Source organism: Hyaena hyaena, unplaced genomic scaffold, assembly GCF_003009895.1.
Source record: "Hyaena hyaena isolate Hyena2069 unplaced genomic scaffold, ASM300989v1 scaffold_674, whole genome shotgun sequence".
In the NCBI taxonomy this organism is placed as follows: Eukaryota; Metazoa; Chordata; class Mammalia; order Carnivora; family Hyaenidae; genus Hyaena; species Hyaena hyaena.
This window is the reverse complement of record NW_024081309.1, coordinates 931,604-949,673: the sequence shown is the minus strand read 5'-3', so window position 1 is coordinate 949,673 and position 18,070 is coordinate 931,604. Positions and strand designations below refer to the sequence as shown.

Genomic DNA, 18,070 nt, shown 5'->3' with positions numbered 1-18,070 from the left:
AGTTAGAATCGACCAGCCCTCCTCCACCGGATCACCCCTCTGCTCCCTCCCCCCCAAATCCCACCATGGATTTGCAGTCAGGTTAGGTTGAGACAGTTAAGCCATGTTCTTCAAAATTCATAATCTCTAGCTAGGGTATACTCCTAGAAATGAACAAGACCTCTGACCTTTATAAAACATAGGTTGATATGTACAGAGAGAAAACATTCTCCAATTAGAGAGAAGGTTTTTCATTTGAGGACTGGGGCTTTTTAATCCATATAATTTTGGCTGAGCTCAGCTTTGAGTTCCATAAACAGTCAGGATGAGATGGAAGATAGACCCTTTTACATTAAAATGTCCTCACTTCTTGGGGCACCTGGGGGGCCCAGTCAGTTAAGCAAACTCCTAATTTTGTGGTCTCACAATTGGTGAGTTCAAGCTTCATGTCGGGCTCTGCACTGACAGTGTGGAGCCTGCTTGGGATTCTCTCTCTCTCTTTTCTTCTATTCCTCCCCCACTTCTGCTCTCACTCTGTCTCTCAAAATAAATGAATAAACTTTGGAAAAAAATGACTTTTTAAAAGTTTATTTGTTTGTTTTGAGAGAAAGAGAGAGAGTAAGTGGGAGTGGGGGAGGAGCAGAGAGAGAAGGGGAGAGAGAGAGGATCCCAAACAGGCTCCACAATGTCAGCACAGAGCCCGATGCAGGGTTCGAACTCATGAACCATGAGATCATTAACTGAGCAGAAATCAGGAGACAGATGCTTAACTGATTGAGCCACAGAGGTGCCCCAAAATGTCCTTCTAAACAAACACTATAGACTCCTAAAGTATAAACAATATGAGTATTAAGACAAAACAGGAGTTTCTTCCTCATTTTGATTTTCTTCTTAGGAAAATGCAAGCATAAAAATATTTCTCTTTATGGACACAATTGGTGTTTTCAAAATTTTATTGAAGTGACTACTAAGGGAAATGATCATCGAATATCTCAAAGACATTTTTAGCGGCATGTCAAATATATGTGCTGTTTTCTATACTATTTGCAGAAAGGGTTTTCTACAATATAAGACTGCAAACTAACAACCAGTAGGAAAGTCCTCTATACTTTATTATGATAAAATTGCATACCTAAATCAAACTATGAAAACTTTTCTAATACATCAAGAAAATAGAAGATGTTGAAGGACTTCTTTTCAAAAAAAGGAATTTATTTCCTAAGATGTACTAGTGGACTCTACAACTGGTTTTTATTATCACATGGTGATTGGATAAGAAATGTAATATAATTTCTATATTTTAGTTCTTAGTTGAGACATAATCATTTGGAGAGTATGAAATTATGGATTTCAGTTTGGTCTTGAATAGCAGAAGAACATATGCACTTTTCAAAAGCACTGGGAAAATGTATTATTGGCTTGGTTTTTACCTGCAGTTGTGTTTTCTCATTATAATACCAACCAAAGGGTAAGGTTATACTCTTATAGATAGATTCTATATATTGTATTATTATTCAGATACATCTAAGCATATTTACTGAAGTTTATTTCTAGTGACAAATACATCATACCTTCATTTGGGACACCACTCAAATCTAATATTGAAATCATTGTTATGAAGATAACATAATTTGTTTGTGGTTCAAAGCTGAATACATTTCTTCACTGTGAAGTATGCAACTCAAAAATATTCAGTCCATATTTGCTGACTGACTGATAAAACTCCCTCAAAGGAAGTAATATGTTTTGAAGAATGCCATCAGGAAGGATGTAGTTAAGTGATTCCAGATATGAGTATACCATTTTTACAAATTTAAAAAAGCAGTATCAGAAGCCTTGTATGATCAGTTTCATGAAATGTCTGGAATTTCATCTAACTCAAAATTTTGCTTGATTTATTTATGGATTTCTTGTGTTTATTTTCAAATGCATATTTGCTTTTAATGGACAATAAACACTCACTGCCCTCTTCATGTACTGATGTTAAATGAAGTATTCTACCATTGGTGTCATAGTGAGAATACCCCCAGTAGGTAAATGACCACCTGAATGGCATGGTTTCAATGGCCACAAGGAAATCCATGCCCCAGACTGTAATGGCAGCTGATACATTGACTGTAAGGCTTCATCATGTTCATTCATGTTAAAATGCAAATAAATATCTTTTGGAGGGCTAACTCTATAATTATTTTTTCACTATACTTTAAAAAGGATCTGTGAGGACTTTAGATAGATAACATTGAAGTGTAAAAGGGCAAGGGGTTTATTGGAACATTTCTGAGTGATAAAGACACAGAATCGGACTCTAGAGGCATTCAAGACAACTGTCTTTTTCATAGCTATTTCTAAAGGACGTAATGCTACATAACCTACTAATAAACGTTATTGAGACCAATTTACAACTGAGTCTCCAAAAGCGTTAATTATCTCAATAGATGTAGGAAACATTGTACTTGTGTGTTTGTGGAAAATCCTAAGAAACTTAACTTTCACTAACCCTAGAACCTGTGTTACCAAAAGCATTAAGAGATCTAAATGATGAGCTAACGTGGGGCACCTGGGTGGCTCAGTCAGCTGAATATCCAACTCTTGATTTCAGCTCAGGTCATGATCTCACAGTTTGTGGGTTCGGAGCCCTGCATCAGACTCTGTGCTGTGTTGGTGCGGAACCTGCTTGGAATTCATTCTCTCTCTCCCAAATAAATAAATAAACTTAGAAAAATAAAAATAAATAAATGATGAACTAACTTATAAATATAGGTTCCAATTTTTAGTTTCTCAGTAGCTGACTCCAGTGGAGTATATATTAAGTATAATGTATTACTATACATTATAGGTAGGTAATTATATAGGTAACTATAGGTAGGTAGGTATGCAGGCAGGTAGGTAGGTAGAGTTAGAAGATATATATAGAGAGAAAGCGGAAGATGTATAGACAGACATATACTTGTAGAGTCCAAATATATTTTCATATTTGAGTAATATCTTTTCCCCTTATTCCTAACTGTTGCTCTATTGTGTGCTTATCCTCAAAAGCCATTCTCTGGAGAAAGGCTTAGACGACTGCAGTTCTTTATTAAAAGAACTTAATTCTTTGGCCACCGCCACAACTACTCAGGCTTGCTAGGCTGAAGTTGGCTCAGAAGTCTGCATTTTACTGAGTTTCTTGCCCCCACCCCCCAGCCACCCAGGTGTCTCTGATGCTCAATCAGGCTAAGCAAATGGCTTGGGTAGTGGCCAGGGACCAACAGTTTAGAAGCAGTTGTTTGGGCCAGATCCCAGGTGAACTGTCACCTCTCTCTGTAACTCTCTCCCACTCTCACTCTCTCTTTCTGAAATTTGGGATTAGAACCAGCAAGTACTATGGCAATCTTGATTGACTGCTTAAACTGCAGTGATGTTAACTCTTGGGATCTATAGGGTCATCACTCTGGTCACAGATACAGAGAAACAGAGAAAGCAGATCTGCAGAGAGAGATAAATGAAACTGACTTGCAGGGGAAAATCAAGATTCAGAAATATAGCCATATAGGTAGAGAGTCTGCTGCTTGCTTCCCTGTGGTTTTCTAGTTCCTCATAAGGCTTGACTGTTATGATCCTTGAATTCTATAAGATATCTCTATTTCCTTTTAACTTATCCCCAGTTTTTGTTCCATGTTATCTTTGATTGGTTTCTATTTACATTCATCTGAGAGACTTTTGGCTAAAACAAGAGGCAAAAACAAAATACCTTGGTTGACATGTGAATATTGGCTCCCTTATCCAGAAGCAAGGTGACCATATCCGTGTGCCCCTCCTGTGAGGCCAGGTGGAGTGGGGTTACTCCTTGCTTTGTTACAATGTTAGTCTCTGCTCCATAGTTCAGGAGTGTGGAAGCTATCTGCATTTGGTTCTTCTTGGCAGCAATATGTAAAGGAGTATAGCCATTCTATTAAAAAAACAAAACCAAAACATATATATATATTGTAAGTTAAACACTTGCCTTAGTATATATCTTTGAAGGAAATAAGAATCTCTCATCAATAAAAAAATTAAAAAGTGAGTTTACAGTAAATCTAGATTCTTACCCATTAAAGTTCCCATCCAACAACATGCACCCATATCTTTACAACCAACACAAGGCACCCATTCTACTGTAAGACAGGCAGAGATACAAAACCCCCAAAGCTTAACATCTCCTTCTTATAATATAGGTTGTCTCCTGCAGAACAACATAAAATAAGCCGGGTTCCTTTTCCTTAGGACTGTCCTTTAAACATCTGAAGATGGTTTTCATGTCTCCCTTTAGTCTTCTTTTCCAGGTTAAAGTTCCCCGGTCCTTCAACTATTCCTGATAGAGGCCCCCTCTCTAGACCTCTCCATTAAGGAGGACATGTTCTAGACTGATTCTAGTTTGTCAGTATTGCTCTTGAATTGTGCTACCTGGAACTGAATGCTATTACTTTGGATACGGTTTTAATAGTAAAGAATAGAATGGAACTTTGTGTGGCCTTGTTATAACACTCCTGCTATTATGCTTCCGGCTGGATGGTACTTGTTACTTAATCAATAGCTATTTAGCAAGTAGCTAGCATATGCCAGGCAGTGTGTGGGGATACAAAGGTGGACAAGATATAATCCCTGTCTTTAAGGGGTTGCATTCTAGTGGAAAAGATATTTTTTTAAAAATTAGCTTATATTAATCCTGTAGCCAGGTAAAATCCTAGATCTTCCATTGTTTCTGTGAGCTCAAAAATAGAAATATGAGGCTACTAGTTTTATGTGGGAGTTTGTAGAGAAGACCAGAGGAATTCATACTTTGCTCACAAGAGCTAAACTTTAAACCCTGCACTTAGTTGAAAGAAACAAAAAACAGACCCGTGGATCAAATGTAAGTATGGAAGATGTACTGTTCCTTTCCTTTTCTTTTCCAAAGGTAGAATTTTCTTTTTCTGGTAGAATTTTCCATGAAAAATATGTAATAGAAACTAAAAATGGTGGCTTTGCCACTAACTGTGATATAATGAAGGTAAAGGCGGCATAATGATCAGTTGCTTCTTGTGAGTCTATCATAAGAGGTATTTCAGGTTATGTTATTTCCTGAAGTCTAACTGCAAAGGTAACCAAAAAATAAAAAGTAATTTTCAGAATTTAAATGTCTCTATATGCCATCATCAAATCTTGTTCCTCAATGTCCTACATTTTCTATCTACTCTATCCCATTTCTCCAAGTAAAAGTAAGGCTCTTTCAGTTCAGATAAATGATATTCCCTTTAAGCTGCTGAGGGAATTTGGCAACTCTCCTTAGAAGCCTTTTCATGATATTATCATAGGTCCCAGATGCTTCAGGTGTTCTACAACATTGCACTTGGAACCATGAGCTCTATTAAGGGACACATAAATTTTTATGGACCATATAAGTTTAGTATTTTTTTTGGCACTATAGTGTGTTTTCTTCAATCCAAACATCCCCCATCCCTGCACATAGGCTCTATCAAAATTAGGTGAATTATCAGAGTAAATCTACCAAGGTTAGGAAGTCAGACACTTATGTAGAGAACAGGAGATTTTATCAAAACAACATAAAAGATCATCAAAGAGAGTGTCAGTTTTTACAATATAAGAAATCCGACTGTCCAGTAGACACTTGATCTAAAAGATCTGAAGAGCCCTCATATCCCATGTACAGTGAAACTTCTTAGAATCAAATAACTGAAAAAAAAATCTAAAAAAAAAAAAAATACCTAAGAAAAGCTCTGAGCTCTGGTAGAAAGAAGCAAACAGATTCTAAGCCCCAAGGAATGTGCCTGTGGCTGAGACAGGTGGTTACAGTGAATAGACAGTCAAAAGTGGAGATGGGAGAGGCGCCTGGGTGGCTCAGTTGGTTAAGCCTCTGACTTCTGCTCAGGTCATGATCTCATGGTTCATGGGTTCAAGCCCCTCTTCAGGCTTTGTGCTGATGGCTCAGAACCTGGAGCCTGCTTCAGTTTTTATGTCTCCCTCTCTCTCTGCTCCTCCCCTGCTCATGAACTCTCTCTCTCTCTCTCTCTCTCTCAAAAATAAATAAACATTAAAAATTTTGAAAAAAAAAAGTGGAGATAGGAGTGGGGTCCCACCACCGGGAAACCTCTTGGAGTGGCCCCAGAGGACTCATGCTCATCGACAGGCTGGGGTGGATGAGCAGAAGACACCAGAGAAGCCTCCTGAACACCCACCCTACTGTGAACTCCAGAGTAGAGGACTGCTCTACCTGGTCTTCTGGACTCCATGTCTGTGCCTAAGAGTAAGAACCATACACCGTAGAGGCTAGAGATCAGGGCTATATTTTTCTCTTTGTCAAAACCACACAAATTATTTCATAATTTAGATCTTCTCTCCCAAGGAGATTGAGAGTCTCTTGTGAGAGGAGAACAATGTTTTACTATAACCCTTTCTTTATACATAGTAAGAGTTCAAGTGAAGTATTGTTGGACATTGATGAAATCTTTCATATCTATGTTGAGAATAGCCAGACTGGAAAGTTAATGAAAAAAATACTGTCATATTAAGTGAGCAGATATTTTTATTCCATAGAAATAGTTTCTTAGTCTTCATTCTTTTATCTACATGTATTGCGAATCCACGTAATACTGTATGAGATAATTCAGGGATATGTAAGTGAATATGACATAATTACTGTCCTCAAGTAGTTTACAATTAGTAAGAAGAAAGACATCAAAGAAATACAGAATTGATGAGATTACTGAGAAAAGGATATCAAGGAATAAGAATGATAAACATAATTATAAATATTTGCCCTCCTATTTTGATAGTTTAAGTATTATATTGTTAGTGTATATATGTACCAATAAAATATGCATATCTATGTATAAATGTATATATGTAGACATATATATAGTTATGTGTACATAGTTATATATTTATAATATACGTAACATACTTATATACAAAAATATGATATTGTACAGAATATACTTTTTACATAATGTACCCCAGTTTATTATAAATGTATAAGTATGTAATTTTAACAGACATGTGAGTACATATGTACCTATTTGTATGATAGAAGTAGTCTAATTCTCACTCTACTGCTTTGGGACACATTGGACCTAGTGGTTAAATTGCTGGTTCCAGCAGCACCTGGGTGGCTTAGTCAGTTGGGCGTCTGACTCGATATCAGCTCAGGTCATGATCTCCCGGTTCTGTGGGTTCCAGCCCCGTGTCAGGTTCTGCACTGACAGTGTGGAGCCTGCTTGAGATTCTCTCTCTCCCTCACTCTCTTCCCCTCCCCTACTCGTGTGCGTGCTTGTGTTTGCATGTTCTCTCTCTCACAAAAATAAATAATAAACATTAAAAAGAAAAAGAGTACTGGTTCTAGGGGCATCTGGCTGGCTCAGTTGGAAGAGGATGCGACTCTTGATCCTGGGGTTGTGAGTTTGAGGCCCACGTTGGGTGCAAAGATTACCAAAAAATATAAATAAATTAATTAATTAAAAAAAAAAAGACTGCTGGTTCTAAAGTCAAATCGCTTGAGGCCAAATCTTAGCTCTAGCACTTTTTAGTCATGTGACTTTGAACAAACAAATTCACCTACTCAAATCTCACTTCCTTATCTGTAAAATAGAAATTATTATAATACTAATCTCATAGGATTATTATGAATTTAAATGAGATATTGCATGTAAAGTGGTAGGCACAGTGTTCGGCAAATAAACAGCGGTTGTGCTGTTTTATTATGCCATCTAACATCGCGTGACTATTTTCCCAAAACAATAAATACTTTTGCTGTTTAAATAAATCCTTCATGTTCTCAATACATGTTTGCTGAATGACTTAATGAAAGATACATTAATTACTGTATGTATTATCTGACATTCATGTGTAATTTCAGTGTGGTTAAGGGACAACTCGAATGCCAAGAGATGCCCTATCCGTAGGTACAAGTCTCGGCTTGGTGCTACATGTACACCGAAAAGGGATTCCTAGCCTCGGAACTAAAAAGGGTATATGTTATAGTTAACACAGATGAACTACTTAAAGAAAAAGAAACAGAGAGTCTAAATATGCCACAATGAAAAAACTGAAGTCTAAAGGAATGGACAATTCAAAGTTTATGTTACAGGATAACATTCTGCTTATAGGGGAAAAGGAAAAACCTAAAAAGTCAATATCACAAGCTACTATCACTAGAACCACTTGCAGTTGTACCAGACCACGTAAAAGCAGTTCCCTGCAACAACACGGATGGAGCTAGGGAGTATTACGCTAAGCGAAATCAGTCAGTCGAAGACAAATACCATATGATTTCACTCGTGTGTGGAATTTAAGAAATAAAACAAACCGCCAAAGGAAAACAGGGAGAGAGAGAGAGACAAACCAAGAAAAAGAACTAGAGAAAACTGTAACTATAGAAAACAAACTGATGGTCACCAGAGGGGAGGTAGGTGAGGGGACGCGTGAAATCAGTGATGGGGATGAAGGAGGGCACTTGTCATGATGAGCACCGGGTGATGTATGGGATTGTTGAGTCACTATATTGTACACCTGAAACTAATATAAAACTGTCCGTTAACCATATTGGAATTAAAATTAAACAAACAATTCCCATGTGCAGGCAGATTATAGTTATACCCTGTGTCTGTAAACCCTTTCCTGTGGTCCTCACCTTGGCAGTGGCATGAGGGGAAGCACCCTTCTCCAGTAACAGCAGTGCCACCTTCTGGTTGTCATAATGAGCAGCAACATGGAGCGGGGTAAGGCCATTCTGTAAAGGGTGTGTTTAAATTCAGCAGTAAGAAATTAGCGTTAGCTGCCCGGAAGCCACCAAAATACATGGAAACTGATGTAGATGAAGTACGTGTTAATTAATTAATATGGTCAATAAAAAATCAGATAAATGCCTCATGGTTTTCATATTAGAAACTTAACTAAAACGGAAAACCTTTGGTTGAACTTAAATTAGCACAGGTTATCTTGATATCCACCAAAAAAGAAGTCTAAAATGCCATGCAAAAATTACTACGTTAACATTGCAAGGACTCTTCTAAATTTAGAGATGGGCTGGGCCCTGTTGTGACAAGAACACACATTTGAGGCACAGCTTTAAATGCCTTCTAAATTGGTGTGTATGTGGACAGGTCATGGACAGATACCCACCATGTCTGTTTGGCATAGTTTCATCAGTTGCTTTCATATTCCTTTCAGGAGAGTGAGAAAAATATGCTGAAGTACAGACCTCCAAAGCTTCCAACTTGACTAAGTTATAAAACTGTCACGTATTAGTAAGAACCTTTACCTTCCCTGCAGAATCTGCGGCAGCACGGCGTTGCAAGAGAAGTTTTGCCACATCCAGGCTTCCATACTTGGCTGCTACATGCAGAGGAGTGAACCCCTTCTGGAAAGGTGAAGAACACAAGTAAAACGTAGTATTTGTTTTTGTGACTCCTCTTGTTTTATTTGTCAACATTTTAAGTAAATATATTGGGTCTCTCTATTTGGGAGAAATACAAGAAGCATTAAATCTGTGGGCCATAAACAAGCACTAGAAAAAGGAAGGAAATTTAACACACACAGTTTGGCTTGATACACTGAACAAAACAAATGTTATTTTGAGGGCCTAGAAATTGAAATTTGACTTTATAAGTTTGCGATTTATAAAAGCTACTGGTGTCCCTAAAATGGCTCTGATTAGTGAGTTGGGCAGAGTGGGGATGGGAGCTTCTTCTTCTTTTCTCTCAAATTAATAGGACTGAGACAATGGCTGCCTTCTCTTCGGTCCTTCTCTTTATTCCTATCCCTTTTATAATACCTGAATTCCAAATCTCTTCATTTAAATTTTAGGATCTTTCAGCAGCCACAGTAAAAATAATAATAAATATTGGGATTCATTTGATTTGTATTTTCTGCAGAAATAACAGGATAAATGGTTGACAGAGAAAAAAATGCTCACTACTAGAAAGCACCTCCCATCCTGTTATCCCCTTTCCCAAAAGACCTGCACTGTATAAAAGACCAAAAGATCAATTCCTTTCGTAAAATTCATTATACTTCTGGCACAATGTTAAGCCGGTCAACATCGGACTTTTAAACCCACCACAGTGTAAAGCTTTTTAAAAGAATGCTCTCTTACCCATGTTTATATGTACAGATTCAATGTCTTGTGTGCCTAACTAATGCCACTCTCTGTAATTAGCAGTGTGTTGCAAAAACAGCCAAGTCGCTGGACTCAGATCTCAAGGATGGCACAATTCCTACACCATGATCTCAAATCCATCCTCTTGGCCAGACAGTCTAACCACATGCTCTTCTGGCACTACAGCAGAGTGGAAGAATTCTAAGGCTGACCAGGGGCCTGCACAACACACAAAGCAAATGTGTCTGGGGTAGGTGGTGTAAGGTAGAGCTAATTCTTGGGACCATTTACGCCTTCGTCACAATACAGAGTATCTCCCCGGAAACAACATTGCCCGTTCACAGTGTCACCACACAAATTATCTTTAAGATGCTGTTTTTCTTTTTCTTTCTTTTTTGAACATTTGGTACTAATAAGTCCTTGGAGGAGAGTGAATCTTTCACTTTCTCCAAGTGTGGGACAAATATAGGAAGTATTTCCTCCTCCTTGCACTGGCCCATTTAAGCCAACGTTTATCGTTAACCTTCTTCCTCTGCTTAGTGCACACAATGGTTGGGGTGACAATCAGGATGAAGTAGAATTCTTTGAGAAAAAATCAGTGGTAGGGAAGAAAAATAAATGCCTTATCCTTAAAGTCCTGCTGGAAGAGTGATGCAGCCCCTTTATAAATTTGGAACCTATTATTAGACAAAACTACATAGAATCTTTACTGTAGAATCACAAAATAGAGGTTGGAAAGCATCTCGAGTCACACGTCTTCCTTCTTCCCCTATATTAATCTCATCAGGATTTTATTTACCCTCTGATATTTATAAACACTCAAACAGCTTTAATGATGATGAGTCAACTATTCATCAGAACCCCAGTGAGTTCCACTGCTGAACTGTTGAGTTTAATAGTCCCTTCCATTTGACTGCTGCACTTCACTATCGCTTTAGACGTCTTTTGTAAATCCTAAAAAATTTTGGAAGGCACCATGTTTTATTCTCTATTTCTATATTTTATATACTTGCATTTATTTGTCACCTTCATCTGATGAGACATTCTCTCAGTCTCTGTTGGGCTGTTGTGGCTGTTATTATTAGTTTGTTGCTTAGTTTCTGGGTTTAGGTTTTTCGAAAAAAAAAATCCTTTCAACTCTTCAGGTTTCAGCATTTGAATAGTTATCAATTTCTTGCATTGAAAACATGTTTTATAGCCACAGGCAACCAGATGAAGTCATAACAGCTAGTGGGTTGCTCCTTCTTCTCAGACAACAGATGCCACAATACTACTGTAGTTCATACTCCTCCCTCCGATGTAGTACTTATGCCTATTTATTATGAGCAAACTGAAAGTGTCTTTTAAATAATGTGAATCACTGTTGTACTTATGGGAATTATTTTGCCTTGCGAACAACACACTTGTGGTGGGCTTTAAACTTGTCTCATTTTCCTACTCCTCTGTACTTGTCCAATTTATTTTGCTCTGATTAGCTGAGTGTGTTCATGTTTTAGTCTAAGTGACATCCCCATAGTGAATTTCAAATAGGATGTATCAAGTGGAGAAAAAAAAAAAATTACTCGGCCCCAGCGTGAAACTTTGAACATAAGTCAAATTCAGGCTGGTATATATAAAGAATATACATCTAATAAAGTGATTCTCTAGCACAGCTTTATTTAGAAACTGTAAATACCCAGGCAAGAGTATAGCTTATAAATATTAGAGAGCAGAATGGAAATGATAGCTGGCTGATACCACAGCTGGAAAATTGCAAGATCAAGTAAGGTAACCTTCTAGATAGTACTAAAACTCTTAGCAAGTATAGTATTGCCAATTTAATGCAGTTTTCTTTTCTTCCCTAGTAATACCAGTTCAATGTATTTGAGAATCTTACTTTTTTTTTTTTTCTCTTGGGGCTACATTATACATTTTGTGATGGAAAGAGAAGAGAAAGTGGCCCCTGCTCTATGGAAATAGTTTCAGTTAAAGCACTAGATACCTGCACTAGAAACGATGCTAATTAGAAAAATGGAATCCAGCACTCTTTATTGAAGATATTGTATGGAATTTCACAATCTTCTTTGATGATGTAGAAAATGAATCAAAATACCTAAATAGGAAGAAGTCAGACGCCTAAAGAAGATCGATCTTCCTTAATACTCTTCATAGTAGAACAGAGGAATCCTGACTCAGATCCCTCCCAGTCCATGATGTTCTAGAGCCATCCCCTTACCTTGGTAGCCAAGGAGTGGGCTGCTCCCGCTTCCAAGAGGACTGAGGCCACATCTACCTGGCCTTCCCTGGCAGAGATGTGCAGAGGCGTGTACCCATTTGTTGTGGCTGCATCGGGATGAGCCATATGTTGTAGAAGCAGCTGGACAATTTCCGTCTTACCAAGGCGAGAGGCAATGTGCAAAGGCGTCTGTTCCTCCTACAACTCAAGTCAAGTAAAAAATTAGTGCCAGAACAAGCCAAACTTCGCTGATAACATATTTCACTCAGATGTTTCCTTGTGCCTTCTTGGAATTTCTAGGAGCCCCTAGCCAAAAGGATATTATCACTACCCTGACCATGATGTATTGTATATTTTGTTATGGAGGGACTTTTTTAGAAGTATGTACTCTCGGGAACTTGGTCATTGTTTCTGGGACACACCAACATGTTTCTCAACTCATTATGGCTTCAGTCCTCATTAATGCTTAAATATAAACTGACTCGTGGTTCTGAGTAAGAAAGAAATCTCGTCCAGAAGTCCTAAGACCTAGATTCTCATCCAAAAGCTTTCACTAGGACACAGTATTTATTCTGGGAACTATAACAAGAGAAAAAGAACCAAGGATCCTGGGAAAACTGTTCTTACTCCACTCAAACAAGCCAAGGATACAAACGCTGGTCATGTTTTTCAAGAAGGGACTGCAGATAAAGAAGATATCATAATCTGATTTTTTTTTTTAATGTTGTTCCAAGAAACACCGCAGATAGTTCTGGGACTTGCATCCAGGACTTCAAAGAAGAAATGGAACCCTGGCATGAAGCAAATGGGCTTAACTATTTGCTGAGTGCTTTTCATTTAGAAACACAGAGAAGACATAGTTGGTACAAGGAATAGGGAGGATATGTTGGAGGATGCTCAAGAAATCAGCTGACTCTAATGTGTAGTCAGGAAAACCAGGCCAAACCATCTTAGAAAAAGAAAATTGAGTATAATCTTAGTGATGAAAAAAGGTATGTCTTTACAATCTGTTCAAAGGCATGTCATAATCAGAGTGAGGAAGGAAAAGCTGGGTCAGCTTCCTGAGCTAAGAATGAATGGAAAAAAGATATAATAGAGTGGGTGAAGAGCTGTTCAAATCAATGCAGGGTCTTAAAGTATAAGAAAAAGAAGTATTCAGGAGGAGAGGAAATAGCATTGTATGAATTTCAGGGTGGTATGAATTAAATAATAAATAACAAAATACAAGTATTTTAGTAACAGAATTGGAATTTTTAAAAAAATTACAATTTATAAACTTCCTTCAGGTATGGTGCATACTTGATCCTATTCTTACAAAAGACCCGAAAGGAAGGCATAAAGTGTAGTCTTAGGCCATTTTCTAAAAAACAGAGATTAAGAGGAATTAAAGTAGTTCTCCAGGATTGTTCAAGGTCACTAGGCTATTAAAACAGGACTTGAACTCAGGCATTGGATTCAAAAGATATTCACTCATCTATACATTCTACAGTTAGAATGCAGACACAGTTATGTTGGCCACTGAGGAAACTAACAGAAAGAGGTGACTCTCAATAGGAAAGGAAACTGACAACACTTTAGAAGATATAACTATATTTTGAAATACAGCAAAGAAAATAGACAAATGGACTGACCAATGAACTTAATGCCACTGTAGCCCATGCTCTCTAGTCGGTCCAGCAAAATATGCCTTGCATTCTTGGCTATTGAACAGAGTATGCAGCTGCACTTTTTGAATGAGAGATACTGTTGTGAGTAAATGATTTTTTTTTCATTATATATGAGAAGTAGTGCCCTGATTATATAACCAGGAGATATTATTTCTAAACCTGATTAAGAACAATACAGACTATCCACAGAACTTGCCCTTGGGGTTCAGTGTAGTATCTGAGTAGAATTGCTGACCATCTCCCCTTTGGGAGGGAGTGAATTGTAGAGCAATGTATTAGGTCAACAGAGAGAGTTTGTCAGAAGTGTGTGCATGTGTGTATGCTTGCTGGAAAACCAAGTGGTAAAACAGAACAGATAGATGCTCATTTTTCTGTTCAATACCCCCTATACTCTTCTTCTGGGAAGAGCACTCCCTCCCTCCCTCCTTTGAGGGAAAAGGACATCCCACCCTACAGGTGGCTCTGAAGGGGCTGCCAATCATCTCAGCCCACCTCAATAATGGGCCTGGAGCCCAGGCTTGAGAAGATAACTTGGCCTAAGTCCTGGGTGGGAAATGTGGCTAATTAGAATCCTGTTGTTTTGTTTAGATGAGAGACAGAAGGGCTTTCTTTACATCTGAAATGGAGATAATGATGTCAGCAGAGAAATGCTAGGAGAAAGACACAGAACCAAGGAGGAACCCTTTTCTCACCCTTTCTAATTCCATGGCCTCAGGCAAGCCAGCAACATTCTGAATTTTAGAAGCCTGAGCTACAACACAGCATTGCTCTGTGTGTTGAATAAGATAATTTGTGTTAACATGCTTTATGAGGTATAAACCACTACACAAATGTTAACTAAATCAAGGATTTCCAGGAAAAACTAAAGGGCTAAGTAAAAATAGAGACTCATGGTGAAAATACAACTTAAAATAGAACATGTAAAAAGGGAAACCATAGCTTCTTGCTGTTCAGCACAATCCTAGGATCAGGAACATGGGCATCACTTGTGAGTCTGTTACAAATGCAGATTTGGGGGCTCACCCCAGACCTACTGACTTCCATCTGAATTTTAACAAGATCCCCGGGTGGTGTCATGCATAACAACCTTTCATTAGCACCTCTCTGTATAAGGCTCTGGTAGTTTCTCCTGTCCACCACAGAAGGATGCTATAAGGAAGGAATATCGCTTGCATCCTAGGGTAGGTGGTAGAGCTGAAAAATCAAAGGGTCATAAAATGTGCTATTTAAATAAGGAGGAATAAAAAATTAAAGATGCTTATGTACATAGACCATGGCACTAAACGTAGTTGCAAAAGAGAATTAAAACAATAGGATTGATGGGATTTTGTGTATAAAAATAAACAAATACATAAATGTTATAATATTTCAGAGTAAAGAGTCTGCAGCCAGTGGTTTTTGAGAGGGGTTTTAGATGGTACCCCAAAAAGCATCAGGTGATAATAACAGGTTAAATTGATAACATAAGAAATTGGCAAAGATAATATGAAAATAAGCACATTTCCATTAAAATAGAATAAAGTAGGGGTGCCTGGGTGGCTCAGTCAGTTGAGTGTCCAACTTTGGCTCAGGTCATGATCTTGTGGTTCACTAGTTCGACCCCCCGTGTCAGGCTCTGTGCTGATAGCTCAGAGCCTGGAGCCTGCTTCAGATGTTGTGTCTCCCTCTCTCTCTGCCCCTCCCCTGCTTGTGTTCTCTCTCTCTCTGTCTCAAAAATAAATAAAAACACTTAAAAATAAAATAAAATCAATGCAATAAATTAAATTTGAATATAGAAAGATGTTAGGCAGTTTTATTTTGAGGAATTTTAAACAGGAAACCCTTTTAGTATTAAATATGGATTACAAACATTTACTAAAAATATTACCACAATTTCTGGTAAAAATACTGAATATATGAGGAGTAGTGCATTGATTGATCGTATATATATATATTATATATAATTAATATAATATATTAATTATCGTATATATATTATATATATAATTAATAGCTAAATGCCAGGTCATTTTGAAAGGAAATGAGAATAGGTGGAGCACTTAAGATATTTTAGGGCAGTAAAACTTCTCTGTATGATAAGGATGGATACATGTTATTATACATTGTCCAAACCCACAGAATGAAACACCAAGAGTAAACCCTAATGTAAACTATTGACTTTGGGTGATTATGATGTGTGGATGTGTGTTCCTCAATTCTAACACATGTACCGCTCTGATAGGGAAAGCTGATAACGGGGTGGCCTATGCCTGTGTGGGATCAGAGAGCATATGGGCAATCTCTATAACTTCCTCTCAATTTTCTGTGAACCTAAAACTACTCTTAAAAAATAGTCTTGGTAAAAAAAGGAAGGAAGAAGGGAAGGAAGGAAGGAAGGAGGGAAGGAAGGAAGGAAGGAGGGAAGGAAGGAAGGAGAAAGAAAGAAAGAAAGAGAGAGAGAGAGAGAAAGAGAGAAAGAGAGAAAAAAAGAAAGAGAGAAAAAAAGAAAGAAAGAAAGAAAGAGAGAGAGAAAGAGAGAGAGAAAGAAAGAAAAAGTGCTCCTGGATGGCTCAGTTGGTTAAGTATCTGACTCTTGATCTCAGCTCAGGTCATGACCTCAAGTTTGTTGAGCTTGAGCCCCATGTAGGAAGGAAGGAAGGAAGGAAGGAAGGAAGGAAGGAAGGAAGGAAGGAAGGAAGGAAGGAAGAGAAAGAAAGAAAGTAAAGAAAGAGAGAAAGAGAGAAAGGGGGCCCCTAGATGGCTCAGTTGGTTAAGTATCTAACTCTTGATCTCAGCTCAGGTCATGATCTCACAGTTTGTTCAGCTTGAGCCCTATGTAGGGCTCTGTGCTGACAATGCAGAGCCTGCTTAGGATTCTCTCTCTTCCTCTCTCTCTGTCCCTCTTCCATTTGTGTGTGCATGTTCTCTCTCTCTATCTCTCTCAAAATAAATAAACATTAAAAAAAAAAAGTCTTGGGAGGGTGGCTCAGTCAGTTAAGCATCCAACTAAGGTTCAGGTCATGATCTCACAGTTCGTGAGTTCAAGCCCCACATTGAGCTCTCTGCTGTCAGTACAGAACCAACTTTGGATCCTCTGTTCCCTGCTCTCTCTGCCCCTTGCCCATTCTTAGGCACATGTGCTTGCTCTCTCTCTCTCTCTCCAAAATAAATGAACATTAAAAAAATTGTCTTGTGGGTGGGGGGAATCAAGAAAAAAATGCTAAGGCAGGGAATACAGTTTGGATAACAAATGCTCTAAATATGTAAGAACATAAAACACCAGTGATGATTACCAAAGAACATAAATTACACTGCTCACACAATGGATAAAAAGGCAGATAAAATCTAAAAGGACAAGATAATTGTCAAGGCTGCCCATATTTCACTGGATTTGTCACAAAGGTCTGTGGAAAAAATGCTAAGGAAAGAAAATGTTAAGAGTCAGAAAATGTTAAGGAAGTCTGCAAAGGAGTTTCAAGGTGTCTAAGCACAACTTTTATATTTTAATGACCTAGAAGTACAAAGACTCGCCTGAAGTAACAATGTGTAAGGACTCCAGCCATATGCTTTCATTCTAATGCAATACCAATTTGAAAAGGGAATCACAATGGTACAAGGCAAGCTGAAGTGAGTTCTAGCTTAGGTACTTTGAACACTGAAGGAGAGAAAGGGTTCAAATATTTTATGAGAATTCCAAAGATGCTAGTGTAAAAAGTAAAGGAATGACATGAAAGAGGAAATTGAAGGTGCAGTACATTGATAAGAATTAGTATGTTCAGTGTAGAGGAAGAAGGTGAAAAAAGCAACTGGGAAGTGAATTAAAAGAAAAAGGAAGGAAGGAAAAATCAAGCTGTGAAGGGATTTGAAGGAATTAGAAAACAAGAGAATGTGGTCAAATAATCCCCAGTGCCCTAATTCTTCTACTTTAGAATCACAGAAGTGAAGACTGCCTAAATGTGTAAAATCAGAGTAAGAAGAAAAGTAGTATTCATTATAGAAAGGAAGAACATAATATAGATAAAGATACAACATTAAAACTTTGAGTATAATTTGCTTTTAAGTAACTGGTAAGGAATGTCTGTGGAAATTTGATTGGCTTTATTTATAGTAAGAAATACA

At 37.8% G+C, this 18,070-nt stretch overlaps 1 protein-coding gene across 2 annotated transcripts in view; it reads right to left on the bottom strand.

Annotated features, from left to right (window-relative positions):
- ANK2 (ankyrin 2) overlaps positions 1–18,070 on the bottom strand; it is a 232,677-nt gene that overhangs the window by 94,286 nt on the left and 120,321 nt on the right. For both annotated transcript variants that reach the window (XM_039217257.1, XM_039217258.1), the window contains 4 exons: positions 12,306–12,503; positions 9,254–9,352; positions 8,624–8,722; positions 3,710–3,907 (listed from right to left, as the gene is read on the bottom strand). In XM_039217257.1, coding sequence (XP_039073188.1) covers positions 3,710–3,907; positions 8,624–8,722; positions 9,254–9,352; positions 12,306–12,503 — 594 coding nt within the window. The remainder of the gene's footprint in view (positions 1–3,709; positions 3,908–8,623; positions 8,723–9,253; positions 9,353–12,305; positions 12,504–18,070) is intronic.